A 22,934-nucleotide genomic window follows, 5' to 3' on the forward strand; every position below is an offset into this window, starting at 1 on the left:
TCAGAAACAGGACTCTGTTGCCAAGAGAATCTACCTCCTAAAGCAGAAAGCACCAAAAAGCTCAACAGCGAAGGACACTGAGAGCTTCCAACAGAAGGTAACATCAAAAGGCAGGTGGGCACAAAGATGAGAGTGTTGGAATCCAAACATCCCAAGTCGACATCGACCTCAAAATCCATGACGTTGGAGGGCAACCACAAACCCAAAGAGCCCCGGATCCAAACCCAAGTATTCTACAGAAGGAAATCCCCCAGAACCTGTCTTGACTCTGAAAGGCCTTGAGAGCGTGGAAGTGAGAAGGAATCCTGCGAGCTGGAACCTTCAGCACCGAAATGGAGGATTTTGCTGCTCAATGGTGAACCGAGCCGCTCTGCATTGAAAAGAAGAGGCAATCCGATTCAGAAATAGTTAGCACTTGATGAGGAGGAAGAAGGAGTTAAATGACTCCCTGAAGAGATGCAGGTGCCCACTTCAGCAGTCGAAGAAAAAAACACTTGAGGTCGAGGAACTGGAGCTGCCATTGACACCAGAGCAGTCGGAAGAACAGGAAAATTTAATTTTTGGAGTATTAGGAGAACATCGAGGAAAGATCCTATCAGCAGAGAGCATTCATGATAGACACCTTGGGGTAAGGATGGCAGGACCTGGACACTGACTCACCAGAGGAGGAAGTCAACACCTATCGATAGAGACCCTCAGTGCCTGTCGATATCGCTGTATCCAGCACAGTGATTAAGAGGGCTGCTGACACCCATGGAGTCAAACTAGAGGAATAACAAGCATAATCATGTTTCCTGCTGGAAGGTGTGCTACCTTTGCAGTGAAATGCTGGTAAATGTGTTGGACCAGGAGAGAGAAGCATTTAGGGACCTTGCAGCAGCAAAAGCAGCTACCGCAAGAGTCAAAAAGAAATATAGATACTCCACTCAAGACCCCACATACATCAACCGATGTATTATCATTGTGTCAATGGCATGGAAGAGGGTAAATACCCACCTCCACCTCAGCTACAGTAGGCCCACCATCCTACAAGAAGAGCAAGAAATGGTGGGAGGTAAATCAAACTCTGCTGTGGTCCAGCAGAGGATCGCAAACTTCAGTGCCCTTCTGAATAGGTACAGCCACCAGCAGTGGGAGGAGGTGGAAGGCCTATTGCAGCACCTCCTCATGCATATCAAAGATGTGAAAATTATATTATCCAGGAGAGCAAAATCACCAGCACTTCATGCCTGAAATGAGCCCTGGACGTAGCAGGCACTTCCAGCAGACAGCTTTGCACTGAGACAAGGCTCAGGCATACCTGGCTGTGGGTGATCGACTTCAAGCAGGAAATACTGGTGGCAGTGGTAAACATGCTGATTACATGAGAAAGCCTTTTTGGTTCGGAAGTTGACAACTGTTTGAAATGAATGAAGAACGACAATGATGCTGCCAAGTCCATGGAAGTACTCCAATTTAAGAGTCAATCCCGAGGCGGGTTCACCCCTAGGAAGAGACTGCCAAAAAGAGGAGGATCACATCCAGTGATGTCTAATTAACATTTTATACCACAACAATAAAGCCAGAGCACCGCAACACAGTGACAATACCCCAGCACTTCACTGCAGCCCTTTGAGGTAAGATTTGGGGAAGAGGCACTGGCACCAAGAGGTGCTGGACACGCCGGCAAGTGACTTAAGAGGGGAGGTTAACCTACACTTAAAGCTCATAGGGGACAGAACTGGAGAATACTTCAAAGAATGGAAAGGCATCACCGCTGACAAATAGATACTCACCATAATTTAATATGGATACTGTATGGAACTTTTGAAACTACCACCTAACATCACACCAGAGTGAAGTAAACACAGCAAATTCGATCTACTGCATCTAAGGAAGGATGTGGAAGACCTGCAGAGGAAAAGGCAATAAACATAGTATCAAAAAGAAAAGACTACTCAGTTTACATTCTGGTCCCAACCCCATTCAAGTCCCTCGGTCCTATCTTAAATCTCAAGGCCCTCAACAGATACATACAAAACACAAAGGTTTCAGTTGACAAACCTGCAGATAGTTATCCTACACCTGGGAAGAGTGGATTATATGACAACAATAGACCTCAAAGATGGGTACTTCCATGTGCCAATGAACAACAGGCTCAAGAAGTTCCAGAGATTTGTTGTAGACAAGGTTCTGTACCAATTCACTGTGTTACCTTTCAGATAAATTCTGTGCCCAAGGTGTTCACAGAATACCTAGCCACAATGGCAGCACATCTAAGGAGAAAAGAAATCCATGTCTACCCCTCCCTACCTGGATGACTGGCTGGTAAATGAAAAGTCCCACAAACAATGCAAAGACAGTCGAAGGGCAGTAATGGAACCCTATATAATCAGGGAGTTTACGTCAAGTGGAAAAGATCAACCTTGAAGCCGGAAAGGGAAAATACATTTCTTTGAACCAGACTGAATTTCAGAGAAGGTAAAACCTTCTCTGTTGAGAAGAGAACCCTGGCTTTAGCAGAACAAATTCATCTGATGGGCATGATGGCATCACGCATGCCACTCATACCAAACTCCAGGCTTCTTATGAGACCATTACAGGAGTGGCTACAGAGTCATTGGCCACAGGCAACAGGAAGTAGGGAATATCTAGTGGTTGTAATGGACAAGGTACATATGGAGATGCAGTGGTGGAAGGCAAGGAGCAACACAGTAGGCAGACCCTTCGACCAGATCCTGTTACTATAATGATGAATGCATCTCACAAAGGGTAGAGAACATGCATGGGGAAATTGAACATCAGTGGCCTCTGGATCCTAGAGGATGAAGTAAAACACATAAATGTGTTGAAACTCGAGGTAGTTGTACAAGCCTTCAAAGCATTCCAGTCACAGTTAAAGGGAATAGAAAGTGCAGGTTCAGATAAATACCACTACCTTCATGTTCTACCTCAACCAGTGGGGGGACAAAATCTCACGTCCTATCCAGCCTAATGCAGGATATATGTACCTGGACCATGCAGAGGTACATAACAATAGTAGCAATCCACATACAAGTAGTAAAAACACAGAAGTAGACAGGCTAGGTGACAGAAGAAAGCCTTGCATGAGTGGAACTGAAACAACAGATTATAGACAGAATCTTCAAAAGGTGGGAAAACCCACATACATACCTGTTTGCAACCCAATAGAACACAAAATGCAAAACTTTGCATCCATATGCTCAAGAACAATTTGCAAAATCTTTTCCATCAATCCCCACGGTCCCCTTGGTGATAGAGAAGTACAAGCAAACATCCATAACTCTCATCCTCATTGCACCACGACGGCCCGGGCAAGCATGGTTCTCCAACCTCGTGGAGCAACACTAGTCAATGACATGCCACTGTCACTGCAAACAGACATACTGACCATGCACAAGGTCCAAGTGTTGCACTCAGAACTTAAAACACTCAGCTTAGCAGCATAGCTCCTATAGACACAGAATTCTGACATTTACAGCTTAAGTAAACGACCATCAAAGTCCTGAAAGAAGCAAGAAGACAGACCATATGATCAGTCAGATATTGGTGCTCCAAAGAGAGATTCCAGGACCTGCTCCTAACATATCTACAGGGATTGGGACTGTCCTAAGCCTCACAAAAGGCACATCTAACAGCAGCCATTTGTGGCATACAAAGGAGGGGGCATAGGAAGGATTGTTTTCCAAACATCAGTTGCCAAAAGATTCTTAGAAGTGGCAAAGAGACTAGCACCACACATGACAGCCCTCGCACCAATGTGGAATTTAAACCTGGTGCTAACACAGTTCATGAAACCTCCTTTTGAAACCAGGCTCAACAATAAGCTGCAATTCCTTACTTTAAAGATGGCCTTCCTAGTACCCATCAAATCCTTGAGCAGATTAGGCCAGCTCCAAGCACTCACAATCCAGAAACGCTATCTTCAAATCCATAAAGACAGAGTTGTAATAAGAAGTAATCCAAGCTTCCAAGACAAGGTAGTCTCACAATTCCATGTCACTCACTCTGTACAACAACCTGCTTTTTTCCAGCAACCAAAATCGCTGGCAGAACTCTCCCATGGCACATTTGACATCAGGATGCTAGTGATGTACTGCATATAGGAAACCAAACCTATCAGGAAGACCAACCAGTTTTTCAGGTTCTTTGCCTGAGCAACCAGTGAGGCACCAGTTTCAAAAGAGACTAGTGCAGGATGAATACCCCAAACAATATAAACCTGTCACACAAGAGTAGGGGTCTCATTAGAAGACAGGCCACAAGTGAATTATACGAGAAAGAAAGAAGCGATGCGTACCTTCAAAGCTAATGTCTCAATCAGCGACATGACAGAACTATTGTCCTCTTTACATAAAACACTACTATGTGGGCACTCAAGCTAACAAGGGAGCACAGGTGTGACAGAAAGTAATTAAACTTCTGTTTACAAATACAAGCTATTTTTCCACCCAGCTTCCCTCAGGACAAAGGAACACTGCTATATAATCTATGCACAGGCTGCAGGAAAAGCTTTTTGTTGCAGTGTAAAGATTCCCCAAATTAAAACAATTGTTTCCTTTGACCAAAGGCCATGAATGTGCAAATTGTGTGCACAAAAAACTGGCATCAGTGACATAGAAGTAGAAGAATATATACTTGTTATATTTTGGAGGGCTTAACAATATTTAATATTCTGCCTTTGGGAATGTATAGCATCTTACATCTTAGAACAATGGGTGATTGTAAAAGTAATCTGCAATAAATATGTAAAGGATATGCGTAGAACCTCAGCAGGCAAAAGATGTCTGTAGAAGCGTTTTCTTGACTTGCTGCCCCTTGTTGTATAACTCGCAAAGAATCACAAAATATGATAACTGCTTTATTGCTTTCTAGCTAGTTTTGTGCTGTATAGTTACCCTACATATACTGATACATGCCACTTTAGAACGAAACCACAGTTTCAGGTGTTCCAAATAGCTTATATCCCAGGTGACCTTTGTAGAGAAAGAGCAAAATTAGCACTTATATATTGATTAAGGGAGTTTGTGAGATGGGTTACTCCGTCACTAATTTGACACATATCCCGTCTGCCTTATTACAAGTACTGCTGCATATAATGCACCTGTAATAAGGCAGACAGGATATCACATTTGTGATGGAGTAACCCATCCACCAAACTCTAAATCAGGCTGTTAATCTCGAAAGGCTTTGTTGAAGCATTGTCTGCCTTCTGACCTAATTATGAGCCTTCACCGCCTTGACCTATGCTCTAACCTTGCTGTAAACTTGATGTAGTCACAAGGTGAAAATGAACAATCGACCTCAGTCAACTTTCTTAGCACAGTGCTTTGAGCCAGGAGCAGCCTGTGCAGGTAAGAGCGGTGGGGCGATGCGGTGGGGTGGGGGGTACTCGACAGACTACGACTAGGGAAAATTAATTATTTATTTAATTTTTCCTAGTTGGGATCTGTCAAGTCCCCCCCTTCCGCCCCACCCCTCTTACCTGCAAGGGCCGCTCCTGCTTTAGGCATATTTGTGCATTAACATTCTCAGGAGCTATGCCTTCAGTCGTCATTGTGAACCCGTTTGATTGAAAACGTTGAGCTGCCGTATGCCTGATTTGTACTGCTTCTGTGTCTTTTCTGTGGGCTTTTGTGGTCCACATGTTCGGAGGCAGCACTTCCTTTACCGATGTCTGTTCACTGGTAGTTGTTGTGAAGCTGAAACACATACAGATGACATTCAGGGCACGGAGGGGGCACTGGGGTTAAGATTATATAGCAAGCCACACTAAATTCTCCATATTTTGCGGAACATGCTACCAGTTTTACTTCTCCTGATCCTTGTGTAGAAGTGCTGTCTGTGGCTCTCATTTGTCTATGGCTTATATTAACACATTGTTTTCTGAAACAATATTAATATTCAAGGCATGACAAACCCAAGTGTGTCTTTGTTTAACATGTTGTGGTGATGGGAAGGTGATACTTGGTTCATCAAGATCATGCTGAATTTGCTCGACTCTTTCCTTCATCCAGAGATGGACCATTTGATCACTGCTGTTCACACTACTTGTGTGGTTCGTCTGTATTTTCATATTGTATGTAAGCTTATGAAGGTCTGCAGGTACATCCTGTCAGGCTGACCTACATGTCAGTATCATAATTTCCGCAAACTGGCAGACTTCAATATGCCCCTCTATCTTCTTAACACTCCAACGTTTGGATGAAACACAACTACACATAAGATGAGCAGAATATTGTGGTCTAAAGTAGTAGTTTATAGTGGATCATGGAGCATAAGTGATGCTCCCCATTATGTGTTCCTAGCCTAGCATCCATTGTGTAATCTGACAGTGTTATGGAAGATCACTGTATTCACAAAGCTAGTCCCCAATCCCCCTCTACTATCCCCTCCCAGCACTTGGAGACAGCTTTAGTTGACCTTAGAGCTGCACATTCTACGATAAAAGCAAAAACTTAATATAAGACACTTGTATTCAACAGAATATAACGTGCCACGGTATTTGTTATTCACTTTCTGTAAATCCTGTAATACCCCAAGAACATCTTTGGGCCAGATGTACTACCAGTTTTTGCGTGCGCAAAAGGGTTTGCGACCCGCTTGCGCACTCAAAAACCTACATGGTCATGTACAAACACTATTTTGCGACTCTTAAAATAGTGTTTTGCAACTCGCTGTTAGGAAGGGGCGTTCCCTTCCTAATAGCGGTTGCAAAACCCTCATACATGGCTAGCATGTATGAGGGTTTTGCAACCGCATTTGCGGTCGCAAAAAACGCTCGCAATTTACTGCCCTCTTCAAGAGTGTGTTAATGGAGTCGAAAATGGTAAGGGGTCCCCAGGGGACCCCTTCCCCTTTGTGACTGGCTCCAAAAATATTTTTAAAGGGTTTTTAAGGGCAGGCAGTGGTCCCAGGGACCACTACCTGCCCTTAAAAAATGAAACAAAACGGTTTCATTATTTTTTTTTAAATGCATCCCGTTTTCCTTTAAGGAAAACGGGCTCCATTAAAAAAAAAACTGCTTTATTGACACGCGGTCCTAGACGTGGAGGTCTACTGAGCCCAGCAGGCCACCATCCCTGGGAGGGCCAGCCATTCCCAATGGGGTCGCAAATTGCGAGTGGCTCATTAATATTCATGAGCTTCGCATTTTGCGACCCCATTGGGAATCGCAATCAGTGTCTCTGACACTTGTACATTCCAAATTGCTAGTCGCAATTAGCGACTCGCAATTGAGCGCAAATTGCGAGTCGTAATTTGTAATGGTCATGCATCTGGCCCATAGTCTTTAGCACAAGTACATACATGATACATAGGTAAGAGATTTGCATCGATTTCTATTATATTTTTTTCCCAATTAACACAGTTTCTTATTTGCTCATCACTTTAAACAGTACTCCATGCCAAGACCCTTGCAACCTGCTGGAGGTTTTGGTAACTCCTTCTTTGCTGCTAACCACAAGATATCACTTTGTGGTTCTGGCCGTGGACCACAGCTCTAGTGAGCCGAAGTTGTCTCTTTGAGCTCCATGGTAAATTTCAGTTACAGAAAGTCTTTGAACTCAAGGTACCCTAAAGCAATTTACCATTTAGCTTCCAGTTGGTTGGAAGACCCTAGAGATTATAGATTCATCAGGATGCATGATTTGCATTTTCTATTCACTTAGAATGTTTTTCTAACAATACACAGATAAAACCATGGCTGTTTGGTAAATCTCTTTGGGCTTCAGCATCCTAGGGAGCTCAGCTCAAGATCTATTATGTGTCAAAATTATCTGTCAGGTGCATGTCTTACAGAGCGGGAAATCTCGCCAACGCTTCATCCGCTTCACTGTTGACCAGTAGATGCACATACGTGTATTAGGCCTATTGCATAGCTCTTAGAGCCTTTTGATTTCAGGTCCTAAATTTTGCCAGGCCACACAAACAAGGTACTGACTCAATCACGCTAATTGCTCTGGTGACTCATTTTCATGATCGTCTCATGCATAAAGTGCATGCTTAAGAGAATTAGGGCATTTTTATAACAGCCGCATACCCTTCTGCTAGAGGCCAGCTCTATTTAGTACCATCTTAGCTTTAAGAGATTCCTAAAAACTTTTGTCGCTCCAATATAAAATTATTAGGAATGGTCTCTTATTTCTTCTCAGCACCAAGGTGCACTTAGGCGATGGTGCACTTTACCAATAGTTGAGATAACCCAACATGAAGGGTGAGCTCGAAGAGGTTGTGTATTTTTCGGGTTTACAATTTAAACTTTGCTTATGCTATAGCCATGGCGCTACAATAAATCCTTTGCATTTAAACATTTGCTCTGGGTTTTGCAGGTAACCTGTTCAATGTTTCAGAAGAATACCTTTTATGATTGTGCCATTATATTCAATAAATCTATCAAATATATTTTAAAGATAGTTGTCACATCAGAGTTCTGTGCCTTTAAAAAGTATTGTATTTGTTTAGCAATAGAGTTGATTTTTCATAGGCTACTTAGTTTGGCTTCTCATTGGGCTTGATTACAGGAGAGGTTGTTTTTGTTTTTGTATTGATATTTCATTACTTCAGTTGCTGCAGCATTGCCAGTGTTTGCATTATGCTATGAGTACTTTGTTTTCACCTGCCTAATATTGACCAACTTATGTTTTTCTCCATTTTCATTAAAGAAAATGCAATGCGTGTGTGAGCACAATACCTGCGGGGAAAGCTGTGACGAGTGTTGCCCAGGCTACCACCAGACTCAGTGGAGACCTGGGACCCTGTCTGTTGGCAACACATGTGAAAGTAAGTTGCTTCCATTGCAGAGGTGGAGTAGGCATAATGAGCTAAAGTGCTTCACTTTTGTGGAATACGCTGTACCATTATGTCAGTAATGCACTGATGTGTCTGTGTATAAGTGTGATATAAAGATTATGGTCAGTTGAGATAATGTTGAAGGAATGCTGAAAATAGTAGTTGTGTATTAGTGACCAATTGGCTGATGACTTGTTATTATAGCAAATAAATAAAGTGATATACTGCCATGTACCTCAGTATAATATAACATTATATTACAACCCTCTGGGTCGTGCCTTGGTATCCATAGAGATTTTCACCTCTTACTGTTCAATTATGGTTTTAATTTTTGGGGAAAAGACTCTCAAGCCAGTGGTTTGAATCCTGATTGGACAATAGACATTTCTTTCATTGACTTGTGTCAATGGCTTTGTTTAGGTTTCACGCACATACGGAAAGTGTAGTCACCTGAGGCCATAATACCCTGGGCCGCAGTGGGCGCGTGTGCTTGCTGTTTGCACCCTGGGGCACTATGGTATTACAAAAGGGGTCACAGACCCATGTGCAGTGCAGCCCCTTCTGTAATACTGATAGCACAGGCGCACATGTAGCACCAGAGGTATCTTCAGGGGCTGTTGCCTCATTTGCATGGAGGCGCGGCCCGGCTTACAGACGTGAACGCAGAGTCAAACTGGCCCTTAGGAGGTGCACTGAGAGTGCACCACAAAAAGGTGGTGCGCTTTCAGTGCACCTCTTTAAGCCATCCCTCTGAAGGTGGGAAAGGGGGGTCCTATTGACCCCCACCTGATATCCCTCTGCAGGTAGGTGCAGCCCCTCACTTTACATGCCTGCTAGGGGATCTCTCTTCCCTCTTTAAAGTGCAGATGCATGCAACTTGCACTATGAAACAAGGAGGTCCCTTTAATCATCCGCTCAAAATTTGACTGAATACCCTGTCCAAAGGGCAGGTGCGGGATCCCAGCCGCACTGAGGGCAACGCCTTAATTGTAATGGTGTGCACTGTCATTGTTTACGCCACTATTCACCTTTAAACAGATGTGCCATTGCGCAAACAAGGACAGTGCGCTCTATTTGTGATATTGGCCTAGTCTTCAATCACTTTCAACATTTATTATTGTTCTTTATTAGCTAGGTTTAGGGGGGTTATGATTACAGTACTGACAGTCACTCATTAAGTGCTACATCGGGTTAGGTTTCTTTTGTCACAAACTGCTGCCTAATGACAGATAAAAATCTTCTCCATATTTAGAGCATCTTCTACTCTTCAAATTTATCCGCTTGACCTACAGACTCTTGCGGGATTATTTGTTCATCTGATGTTCATATAACACATAGTGTTAGATCCATAATTATTCGAAGAACTACATGTAAAGGGAAAAAACTAACCTGGTGGGTACTGAGTTGAGCCCTAGATTGAAATTAGATCATTTCCATGACACCAACTTTGTGAGATTACAGTCACACTGTTTCATTGACTTGGCAGTATGTTTTTGGTATGGGTATTCAGAATTTGCAGAAATTTACTTTCACAAAATATAGTGAAAGTTACGCATAATCACACAAAATACAAATCTGTTATTTAGTGCCATATTTTTTGCAAAATGTACACTCACTTCAATTTACGATGCAAGGAGACATTGCGGGTTACACTATAGTGTGACTAATTCCTGACCCACCTTATTTAAGTGAAACATCTGCAATTTGCATGGCTTCTTGTAGGAAAGTGCCTCTGTATATACTGTTCCCAAATAGGTACAGTGTGTACAGAGTCCACAGCCCCCAGAGGTTTGGCAGAGGCTAAAGTTATATATAACCTTACTCTCTAAAGTGGTAGCTTGGTCGAGCAGTAAGGCAGTATCAGAGGACAGTGTAAAGCATTTGTTGTACACTCTCAGTCAGCAAATGGTCTCACACACTCAGGAACTGAACTCTAGGCCAATGGTTTGTATATAAAAATATATGGTTGTTTTATTTTAGAACCAAAAATAGGTATCAAAATATACTTTATCAGAATGAGATGCTTTAGTTAAATACTTTGCAAGAGGCAATTGACTTGAAATGCAATAGTTACAGTTTGTTACAATAGGCAACACAATTTCAAACACAATAATACATTGAGCTCAATGGGAATTTTTAAGTTATATGCAATTGATTACTTTCAGGATTACTTTTCTAACTCCAGGACTGGATCCTAGATTCAGTCCTGGGACAGTTCTTGGGAACAAGTGAGTAAATACGTTTTAGTTACTGTTGTGATTTTTAAGCAATATTTTGCTATTTTAAAAGTTGACAGAAACTTTTTCTAATCAAATTACCAATGTTATCCTATGGAAGGAAATTCACTTAGCAGGTAAGTAGGGTTATGGTTACTTTTTCTAGGTCAGTGTTGGATCCTGGATCCAGCATGAGTGTACCACCTGTAAGCAGTTGAGAAACTGCGTTTAAGTTATACAGGCGATTTTTAACGACTATTTATAAGTTTGCAAAATTGAAATTTCACAAAAAAGCAGTCAATGGTTTCCTATGGAAGAAAATTCAAATTACGGGTACGGTATGTTCTCGTTACTTTTGTAATACAGTGCTGGGCTCCTAGGCTCAAAACTGGGACATCTATCTAAAATAGGTAAGTAATTACGTTTTCACAGTTGGTACGATTTTTTAGGAATATTTGTAGTTTGCAAAAATCGACACACATGAAATTTCACAGAAAACAGTCAATGGTTTCCTATGGGAGAAAATTGAGTTAGTGGTAAGTACGGTCGTAAGAAATTTTCAGGGTCAGTGCTGGGCACCAAGATCCAGCACTGGGATCTCTCCTAATAGCAGGTGAGTATTTCCGTTTTCGTTACTCGGTTGATTTTAGGTGAATATTTTAAAGTTTAGAAACTCCACACTTAGAAGAAATTTCAAGGGAAACCAGTCAATGTTACCCTATGGAAGAAAAGTGAGTTATCGGCTTTTGGGTAAGTTCTTGACTGGCAGAGTTAAGGTTCTGGGCATAGACTCAGGGGTCTCCCAAGGTCAGGTAAGTACAGTTGTTACACCCTCAGCGGCACAGGGACAGCCGGGTGCAGAGTGAGTTAGGCCCAATGTTATCCTATGGGAGGCAGGGGGGCCTTGGTTGGTAGCTTCTGACTAGCATGCCACGTGGCTGTGGGAGCTGGGCTCCTGGTCACTTGCTCAGGGCAAATGGAGAAGTAGGTAAGAGTAGAAGTTGCACTGCCAGTGCCACCCGGACGGCTGGGTGCAGGGTGCTTTTGAGCCTACAGGCGCTCAATGGATTGCAATGGAAAAGCTCAAGGACGAACAAAGGCTGCAAGCTCGGGGACGAAGATTCTTCAGGTGTGACCACCACTTCGAGAGGTAAGTTGGGTAGTTGGAGGATAGGTAGGTACCCAGGAGTCGGGCACAGGGGGCCGCTGGGCACCAGGTGCAGGAGTGCCTTTTGATGTCTGGAATTCTTACCCTCTGTTGATCGCGGTTGGGGGTTCCCTGGTTCTGAGGCTGCAGACATCGTCAGGAGCGTCGAGGTGGGTCCTTGGGTGCCGGATTCGGGGTCACAGTCGCCGGGGGGACCTCCTCAGGGTCTTTGTCCACTCCAGCACAGGCCAGGCTTGGCGGGTGCAGAGTTTGCAGGGTTCGTGGTTCCGGGCTGATGCCAGGGGTTAGATACTTGCTTTGAGCAGAGCCACTGCTCGTGAGAGTCCCAGATGCTCAGAGTTGCAAGGTAGCCAGATCCTCCGGGGTTTGTGAGGTTGCTGGCCACAGGAGGTGCCGGGATTTAGCAGGAGCAGGTTTGAGGGTCGACAGGCCGGTAGGGCTGGGGCCAAAGCAGTTGGTGTCTTCCCCTTCTTAGCAGCTGCACGGCAGGTCTTCTTTCTTTTTGATCTTCTTTGCTGTTTTGGATTCTGGAATCTGAGGAAGGAAGGTTCCGGGTGCCCCTAAATACTAAATTTAGGGGTGTTACAGGTAGGTAAAGGGCAGCGACCACTGGGTCCCTGTCCTGGGGTGGGTACACCCCCTATCCTGCCACTCTCCTGTGGGAGGGGGGCAGTGGCCTATCCTGATTGGGCAGGGCTCCCCATCTTCCAGATGGCGAGAGCCCGGGGATGTGTTTCACCTCGCTTCCCCCACCTGAGGGGTGGGGTTGGCAGAGGCTGGCACACCCCCTGTCCTTCCTTGGGGTTTCCGGTCAGTCTCCCCGCCAGAGTGGGGGTTTAGAACCGGTAGGGGCCAGTTGCTGAGTACAGCAAATGGCCTGGAGAAGCTCACAAAGGCGGCATGCCTTTGAAGCTTCCCCTGCCCATCCTGGGGGAAGAGACCTAGCACCTCGCCCAGGATGTGCATTGTTGCAGGCCCAGGAGAGCGGATGGCTCTCTACCCAGGGGTCGAGCAACATGTCTGCTGTGTGGCAGCCTAGGCAGCCCCTCAGACAAGACGTGGATTGTAGGTTAGGTGCAGAGGGCATCTCTAAGATGCCCTCTGTCGTGCATTGTACATTAAATCCCACACTGTCATCAGTGCGGGTTTAATGTGCTGAGAAGTTTGATACCAAACTTCTCAGTCTTCAGTGTTGCCATCATGGTGCTGTGGAGTTTGTGTCTGACGAGCTCCCAACACCATATACTCTTAAATGGCAGCACTGCACTTACAGTGCCCAGGAATGGGCCTGGGTACTGTAGGGGCACAGGGCTCAGGCTCCTGTGCCCACACCACTCGCATAGGGCACCCAGCTAGAGGGGTTGCTGATGTATGCCAGGGCAGTGTAGGTTGTGGGCATGACACACAGGGATGTGTGCCATGTCGACTCTCTGTTTTGTCCTGTACCCAGACACTCAGCCTGCAAGGGCAGTGTGTTTGTGTTAGGGTACAGGGCCTCTAAGGGTGGCACAATAAGTGCTGCAGCCCTTAGAGGCCTTCCCTGGTCACAATGCCCTGGGTACCTAGGGTACCATTTACCAGAGGCTGACATGTGGCCAGGGTTTGCCAATTTGGGCTTTAGGCTTTAGGGAAGGAACATAGGTCCTGGGCACCTGATTGGCAGGAGTCCAGGGCACACTCAGTCAAAGTACATTCAGCAATTCAGCAAAATGTGGGGGCAAACCATGCAAGAAAGATTGCACTTTCTCACACTTCTGGCTCCAGATGTTTGCCTCAGCAACGCTTTGTCTGATATTTCTGAGTTTTGTGGTAATAGGACTTCTGTAGAGGGATGGGTCCCATGTGTTTGTATGTGATTGTATGTAATAGTCTGTGTGTATGTGTTTTTTTGCATAACAAGATATGTTGTAGCTGTGGGGTGCCCCATTAGAGAGAACCTTGCCATGTGCTGTGCCTTGGAACCAATCCCTGCATCAGTGTATGTGTAGACAGTGGATCATTTTCACTGCAATCATTGGTTAGAATATGATGGAGCAAATAAACGGTACTAGACCATGTAAGCATGTCTCCACCTACGTATTTGTGGACAAAGAGTGTGAAGTGTGGCCATGGGTTACCGTTACCCTTTGGTAAAGGCTGTGTTGTGGAAAGTGTCTTGTGACTTTTCCTGAAACATGTATGTTTGGGAGCATGTGGTTTTTGGAGGCATGGCATGTGGTTTTTTGTAGGTCTTGATACAATTCAATGGGGGCTGTAAGAAGTTGTGTCAAGCCACCCTCCACCACACCCATGCATATAGATATTGGTTTGAAGAATAGAAATGTAAATTATATTTGGAAATGTGATTATTCGACAGCAATGAGTTTTATTTCTCTTGCTGTTAATATTGATGCCACCTTACCAGGCTTTGGCGAGAATCAGAGCCCAGTGACTAAAAATAGTTTGGTATAGAAAAATATTTTGCTGCAAAATAGATACACAAATACCTGCAAGCATTTGATGGACAAAAGTGGCAGCATTCCCAACTGAGAAGATATGATTTTGAATGATACCTCCTGTTCATCTTTTTGTTCCTACTTATAGAACCCTTTATCACAAAACACATCTTAGGGGCCGATTCCGATCTGGGTCGGAAAGCTCTCCGACCAAGACGGATCCGGAGTGTTTTCCGACCGAGCCGGACTCCTGCAGTCCGACCGAGCGGGTACGATGCGGCCGCATGCTGCCGGACTCGGTTCGGTCGGACTCCCATAGAAATCAATCGGAGCCGGTCGTACGACTCGTGCATGGGCTCCCATTGACTGAATGGGTACGTGTCGCACAAGGGCACCCCTTACAGTGGGTACGCGTCGGTGCCATCCGTACCGTACATGCCTGTGTTGGGGAGACACTTGGATCTCCCCCTGTGTCCGATTCGTAAGGCTGCGGGTGTCCGATGTGGTCCCCCAAAGGCAGTTTCCCGGACGTTTTGCGAGCAGAAAACTTCGGCTCGATCCGGCTGTCCTACACGTGCATCGTACTGGCTCGGTCGGAATTCGCCTCAATTGCACGGCCTGGTTTGCTTACGGACGAGGCGTATGGAGCGGTTCGGACCCGGAAATGAGTCGGTCGGTGATTTCACGTTTCTCGCATCGTACTTGCTAGTTCGTACAGCTGTACGAGTCGGTTGGAAAACAAGTGTATGGATCGTAATTTTTACGGCCGGATCGCGTTCGGAGCCCTTCCGAGCGAGCTCGGAATCGGCCCCTAAGTGTTGCATCTTCCCCACCACAAATATCCAAAGGTCACACTAGTCTCCTATAAAATAATTAAAATACAAGGTGTGATCTTGTGGCCCTTTGAGAGGCTATGAATAAATGTTAAAATGTATTAATAGGTGATATCCTTGAAAAATATGCATTCAGAGATATTGCTTTTTTTGGTTCATTTTCAAAGGACGAATAAAATATTAAATAACGACATATAGAATATTTATATTACTATAATCCAACCACTGTTTTGCTACCCCTACCTCGAGATAAGGAGTTAGTGATTTAACAATGCATTTTATTATTAACATTCATCCATCTTGGCACCACTATTTGCAAAATACTCCTGAAGTCCACTTTAGGTATCATTTGACTTGGCCTACACTTCATCCATGACTGTAAGCCCAGTCCTGCAACAACTTACTAGTAACTGGGAGACTAAGATTGTATTGGGTGTGACCAGATGAAGGCCACTTGATATGTGAGATAACCCTTGCTCAACCTTAATCCAAACTGATACGCAAGCTGCAAGATTGAAGTCAAGAGATGAAAATGCCATCCCTCACATTCCAAAGAGCAAACCCTCTGGTATTCCTGAGGAGTTCCTGGTCCTTTTGGACAGACCCTGTCATCTGCAGTCCTTAATAGCCCAGTAACTGAGCACGATAGGCATGCCCATAAGCATGTAACTTCTAACCAATCTTCCCAATTCTCCTTGTAGAGTGCAACTGCCATAACAAAGCGGAGGACTGCTACTTCGACCAGAACGTGGCGGATCAGAATCAGAGTATGAACATCAACGGACAGTTTGTTGGGGGAGGTGTATGCATCAACTGCACAGAGCATACTTCTGGCATCAACTGTGAAACCTGCATTGACGGATATTTCAGGCCTTACAAAGTAAGAGAGCTTTTTACTGTGCTCAGTCACAGCACTTTTTGTGCTCACTCTAAAATTGAGATTTTCCTTGATTTCATGTAATCTCGTTAAAGCGAGTTGCTCTGCAGAGTGGCTTTACAGAAAAGGCTGGAAGCTGAACATTTGCCCTCATCTGGAGAATAGATACCAGCCAGGCACTTGTACTTTAAGCCTTCTTGTAATAATCCATCCAATTAGCAGAGTTCCTGGGCTACTAACATGTTGAAATTGGCCTCGCCGCTTGTGTTAGCCTATTCTATGGCATCACATGGGAGCAACCAACGCCTGCAGATCTGGCTAGGAACCCGGAGCTTTTTTCTACCCAACAATGCAAAAAACATAATCAAACTTGTGTGCATTAGCCAAAACTGTTTGATTCCTTTTAGGCTAGATTTCTGACTAGTGCTGTGGATATCAAACCATTCATAAAATGAATCTCTGAACGGCTTCTCTCTTTTTTTCCCCCCAGATGTCTCCCTATGAGGCGCAGCCATGCCGTCCCTGCGAATGTGACCCCTTTGGGTCCCTCAGCCCCGTATGTGTAAAGGATGACACCCATGCTGATTTGGAGCATGGTAAGTAGCATGAACAGTAAAAGGGTAACGTAGTTGTCAGCTCAAGGCCTCCATTTTGGACAAATGCACGAGAACTTTGCCACCTCACCCTTGTTAAATTGCAACATTGTCTCACATTCAATAGTGAGGCTGATCAGTTAACCTGGTCATCGATAGTCTGTCATGCAATCCTTTGCGCACTTTATGGTCAAGAGATGGCTGCCTCTTCCTTCTGTGGGAGATTGAAAGGGACAGACCACTACTAGCGTGTATTAAATATGAGATTATGTGAATGGAATAGGCAGGATTTTCTGCGAATATTTAAATACATATATATGCAAATTGTACATGAGGATTGTTTTTACGTAATCCTTTCCTAAGTAATTCTATTTCAAATACAAATAACATTTTCTAGATACATCACAATATCTTCTACAATACTTAGTAATATTCGACTAATACTCCTCTGATGTAAAAGTAATACAAAAAGTTGTAGTAGTCAAACTATATTAATCACTTGATGTTTAAAAATAAATATTTGTGAATAGTAATAGCTATGTGCTAGGCGAGTTTTCATTAGCCGTACTTGTCTAAGCACTTGTCCCATATTTTTATGAAGCCCAACTTGATGCTTTTGTGAAAGCATAATTACCAGCTTTGAAATTTCAAAAATTCATTCCACCACTTTCACTTTTTTCATGCACTTTTGTTTTTCTACAACATAATTCTTGTTCCAAATAAACAGAAATAATAATAAAATATTAAAAAGGAAAAGAGTGAGTTGGATCAGAGGTTGGGTTTCAGGCCACCTGAATATGGGCCCTAGAGCCATTGTTTTAAATACAGGCTGAAAAGTGCAGCGCCAAGAAACTTTAGGTGGCTAAAAAAGTGTCATGCCAAGGAAGAGGTCCTCTTTTAAGTGGTTCATAAACACAGAAGTGGCACATTAAGCATTTGGTGATTTTTATCATCTTCCTCTCTTTTATAAAGTGAATGTATTATTCTGTGTTCATTCTTTTTTTTTTTTTTAATTTATTTTGTCCTCGTACGCTATTAGATCTTTCCAATGCTGTATTGCTTTCCTCTGCTGTCCCCCTTCTTGTTGGCACCAGCAAGAGATCTCTGATCCTAATGGTTTGCACTTTACACAGAACCTCTCGAAATTGGTCTGTTCCGCTCTTCTATCTGTTCATTCTTACATATATTTTTCAAGGCGTCCTTCCAGGCCGTTGCCAATGCAGAGAAGGCTACACTGGTGACAAGTGTGACCGATGTGTCTTTGGATACCGGGGCTATCCACATTGCTTACATTGCAACTGCAGCTTGGTGGGCAGCGTGAATGATGACCCATGCACCGAGCCCTGTTTCTGCAAGGTGAGTGTGAAGATTCTTTTGTTTGCATAATGTATTTTGCTTACACATACAGAAATGCTCATTGTAGGGTGTATTCGTGTAATTTATACGTAGTTGTGCTTTGTAAACACTGCTAAGGCAGGACATATTATGCCAGCTCAAACACAGGACGACATGTTTTAAAGGTGAATGCTTGCTTTTACTTTCACAAAAAATTAAAAATTTATAATTGTAGGTTCTAGTAGAAAAAAGTATATGACATTTAAACATTTTTTTATATTGATTTGGTGAATGAACTGTTTTCTTGTCCTTTGGATGACGTAAGTATATCACAGTATCAAAGGCAGTGTGCAGTGTATGTATTGTACTTTTATAAAAACTTGTGAGACACAAAGCTTTGCCTAGGTGGGTTGGTTGTATTTTTTTTCTCAATGGTTCATACCCCTGACCATATTGTAAAATGCTTCAATTTGCATCAGGTTCTTTTTTTTTATAAACAATTTTTTTTGGTTTAATGACTGAGTCGAAAAAACAACAGAAATACAACTACTGCTGCCTTTCCCGCCCCCACTCCCACCCACAGTCTAGCACAATTGTAAGGCAACAGTTCAAAGAACCAATCCAAATGTGCATCAGGTTCTTGGACACTGTTTGGAATGCATGGATGAAGGGTTTTGTTTGTAATTTGGCCTAAATGAGACATGTTAGTTGAGGTACTGTGATTTTAGACTTTGTGATACAGAATAAAGAAATGATAACACAGGATTTGAAAGACACTATCATACAGCTAAAAATGTATTCTACAATTTGAGAGACTATTTTGACAATTCATATTTTACTGCCCCTAATAGACTGACTTCCTTCATCAAAATACCAATAGAAGTGAAATATATCTGGGACCTTCCCAAGATGTTTTGTAAAAGTTTAAATACACTTCCTATAATGCGAATGAGTTGCATCACATTTGTTGACATGTGTACATTTCGAAGAGCATTTGGACCAAACATAAACCATCCGTTCTTTTTAATTTGCAGGAAAATGTTGAGGGTGAAAACTGTGACCGCTGCAAACCAGGAACATACAACCTGCAAGAGAGAAATCCTCGGGGTTGCACAGACTGCTTCTGCTTTGGCGTGTCCGATGTCTGCGAGAGCCTTTTCTGGCATGTTACACGGGTCTGTATCTGGGAATAAGCTCAGTGTTTTGCCTCTTTTACTATATGTTTCATCAGATTGGCACATACATTTCCCCATATTCCGACTGAATGTGCTGATCGACCCAAAGAAGCCATAGAATTAACATGCCTTCGTTTAATGCCCTTTCATTCCTCTTAAAACCTTATTCTAACACAGCCCATTTATTTCTTATCTGTTCACAACACAGTGTTATTTACAGATCTGTTTAGCCTATGGTGAATTTCAAGACTTTACAAAGAATAGATACATCTGCAAACCTCTGGTTGATGCAAAGGCCATTTCTGAAGGAAATGGTCCCTGTTGTTTTGTGTAGTGCTTTAGACTGTAGTTGGGGAAAGGGCTTCTTGCAAGAATGGTTTTAGTTAGGGAGTGAATTAGTGAAGGAATGAATATATACATTTATTTAGCACCTTTGTTAAACTACTTGCTTTTAGGCACAATATGAGACATGGGGACTGATCTAGAGCTTGACAGTCAGAGTAGTGTTGCTTGGGATGACGGAGGCCATTACCTCCACCCAGGGTTGGACTGGGACAAAAAATAGTTCCGGGCATCAAAACAAAAGAATGCCCGGTTCGCAAACCAGATAGCTAAAAAAGTGGCCCACATTTTCAAATCAGGCTTTGGTAAAAACATGCTGTATGGGTATTTTGTAAGGTATAGGAGACCGCGTACATTGTGTTTGCTGCAGGCAATGTTTGTGGTGATATCAGGAAAATCGACAGTAAACACTGCCCACCAAACAGGGCCACAAACATCCACCAAATTCAGTGATGACCGCCGGCTCAGCGGTCATTTCTATATCTTTAAAGAAATTGCATCTAAAACTATAAAGTATTAGAACATTGTAATGTAGAGAGGTCTACTGGAGACAATGGAGTGGCTCAGGCTCAATAATGTCAGGCCTTCTACAGCAATATTCCAATGCATTCCTTTTTTTTTCTCCCTGTTTATTTTTGAACATTTAACGCTTAATGGGTGGAATGTTGTAATAGCCTTAAAGCTCTTCTGCCTCGTGTTACACGTGCTACACCAATTGTTAAAGCCCTCTTCCCTTAATAATGGCCATTGCCTTCAGCTTGAGCCTACAACTTGTGTTCAATGCCTTGTATAGCCCTTGGCAGTAGGCTAGAAGCCTATAATCATAATTGGAGATGGGTACTAAAACCAGCTGTTAGAAAAGGGGGTCGCTAGTTGGCAATGGTTTGCACCTTGTCCAAGTAGGGCCCCTATATCAAGCCAGGATAAGGGAGTTAAACTCCTAAATAACCCCTGCTCACCCCCTTGATAGCTTGGCATGAGCAGTCATGTTTATCTTAGAGGCAGTGTGTAAAGCATTTGTACAAAACTGACAGTAACACAGTGAAAGCACTACAAAAGGACACCACACCAGTTTAGAAAAATATCAAATATTTTTATATACTCAAATAAGACCAAAACGATACAAATCCACAATACAACACTTAGAAATCTTCAGTCATCAAAATAGACTTGTAATATAGTTCCTTGAAGTCGATAGCTCCGGCTGGGGCTATCACGGCATCCTGAACAGCAAATCCAAACAGTTCTGGATGACCGCGGTGGCACGGGCCAGCTATGATGTCGGGAAGACCCCCAAAACGGTACCTTTAGAAATGCAGGGTGTGGGCGACTTCTCGATGAGCCTCGAAAGGCTGGCGTCTGCAGGCGTCGGTTCTGGGGGTCAGTGCAGGAGTTGTCGTACCCTTGAAGTCACACGCATTACAGATCAAACTCCTCGCAGTTGAAGTCAAGAGCGCCTGCATCGGCTGGCGTCGGGGCTGCGGTGCAAAGTTCCACAGTACAGCGTGTGGTGCCCTCAGTTCGTGGTGCATGCAGCGGCTCGGTGACGGTCATCCAGCGGCGTCGGTGAGACCAGGGCTGCGGTGGAAAGTGATACAGTGCTCGTCACGGAGGTTGCAGGTCACGGTGCAAGCAGCGGCGGCGTTGTTGCTGAAGAGCTGTCGTCGACTGACGAACTGGAGTCGATGGCGCCGATGTCGGTAGGCCAAGGTTGCTGTGCGGGATGAGGATGGTGTGTCATTAAACTTACGAGCGGTGCCCTCAAACCACGGTGCAAGCAGCAGCGTCGATGTCAGCGTGGAGCATCGTCGTTGAGGGATATCAGGGTGACAGTGTGAAGCGAGGCGGTGGGAAGTGCGGTGCCCACAGATCACGGTGCTAGCAGCGGCTCGGAGGTGGCATCAGGTGGCGTAGTTGGTGAGAGCAGGGTTACGGTGCGGCATTGCGGCGGTGCCCTCTGCAGTGCCTTCAGGACACAGAGTCGGCAGCGGCACCGTGGATTGCTATTCTTCTGTTACAGCACAAAACACACAGTCCCCAGTGCTGATGGGCGAAGAACTTGAAGACTTTGCTGTTCCTGAGACTTCTTGAACAAGGGGCAAGCTCTACCTCAAGCCCTTGGAGAAACTCACAAAAAGGAAGTTGCAGAAAGTTCAGTCCAGTCCTTTCACAGCCCAAGACAGAAGCAGGGCAATAAAGGAAAGCACACTGCAAAGTGGCAGTCCCTCCTCACAGCTTCTTTGCACTCTTCTTCTTGGCAGTCTTCTTGGTTCCAACACAGTTCTAAAGTTTAGGGGGTTGGGCCCCACTTTTTATAGCCCAAAATCCTTTGTTCTTTGGATGCATAGAGTGTCTGTGCCTAGCCAAAACCAGTCTTGTCCTCCCTGGTGCAGCTTCCTGGCAAGAGTTGAAGACAGCATTGTCAGTGGCAGACCAGTCCCATTCAGGTGAAAGGAAATCTCCTCCCCCTACTCTAAATGCAGCCTAGGTCTATTCAGCCCAGCCCTGACCCATATAGACTCTCTGGAGCCATGGCACATCCCCAGCCCCTGTCATTCCAAAGCCAGACAGTCAATCCACAAATCCAGCAGAGGCACACTGGATGGCTAAGCAAGAAAATACTTACTTTCTAAAAGTGGTATTTTCAAACACAGAATGTAAAAATCACTCTCACTAAAAGATGCATTTTAACATTCGGAGTCCAGTCATACTAAACTTTTATTTTCCTAACTTGTTCCCAGAGGTAGTTATGCTTATAAAATGTTCTAAACTCCCCATTCTACCCTATGTGAACAGGTAGCCTTGCAACAGTGAAAAACTAATTGGCAGTATTTCACTATCAGGATAAACCACACACATCTGGGCATGTCCTACCTTTCACATACACTGCACCCTGCCCACAGGGGTACCTTGGGCCTACCTTAGGGGTGACTCCTGTGTAAGAAAAGGGAATATTTGCCCCTGGCAAGTGGGTGCACTTGCCAAGTTGACATGGCAGTACTAGACTGCACACAGATACTGTGATGGCAGATCTGAGTTACCTTTGAAGGGCTGCTTGGGTGGGTGGCACAACCAGTGCGGCAAGCCCACTAGCAGCATTTGATTTACCGGCCCTGGGCACACACGGAGCACTTGCTCTTTACCACTGAATAGCAGTGAGAAATTACGCA

General features: G+C 44.1%; 1 protein-coding gene across 3 annotated transcripts in view; it reads left to right on the plus strand.

Moving 5' to 3' along the window:
- Positions 1-22,934, plus strand: part of LAMA1 (laminin subunit alpha 1) — a 692,815-nt gene that overhangs the window by 297,933 nt on the left and 371,948 nt on the right. For all 3 annotated transcript variants that reach the window (XM_085605997.1, XM_085606000.1, XM_085605998.1), the window contains 5 exons: positions 8,664-8,781; positions 16,144-16,322; positions 16,810-16,915; positions 18,108-18,268; positions 19,282-19,422. In XM_085605997.1, the coding sequence (XP_085462123.1) occupies positions 8,664-8,781; positions 16,144-16,322; positions 16,810-16,915; positions 18,108-18,268; positions 19,282-19,422 (705 nt within the window). The remainder of the gene's footprint in view (positions 1-8,663; positions 8,782-16,143; positions 16,323-16,809; positions 16,916-18,107; positions 18,269-19,281; positions 19,423-22,934) is intronic.

Source organism: Triturus cristatus, chromosome 5_1 (genome assembly GCF_964204655.1).
Source record: "Triturus cristatus chromosome 5_1, aTriCri1.1, whole genome shotgun sequence".
NCBI lineage: Eukaryota > Metazoa > Chordata > Amphibia > Caudata > Salamandridae > Triturus > Triturus cristatus.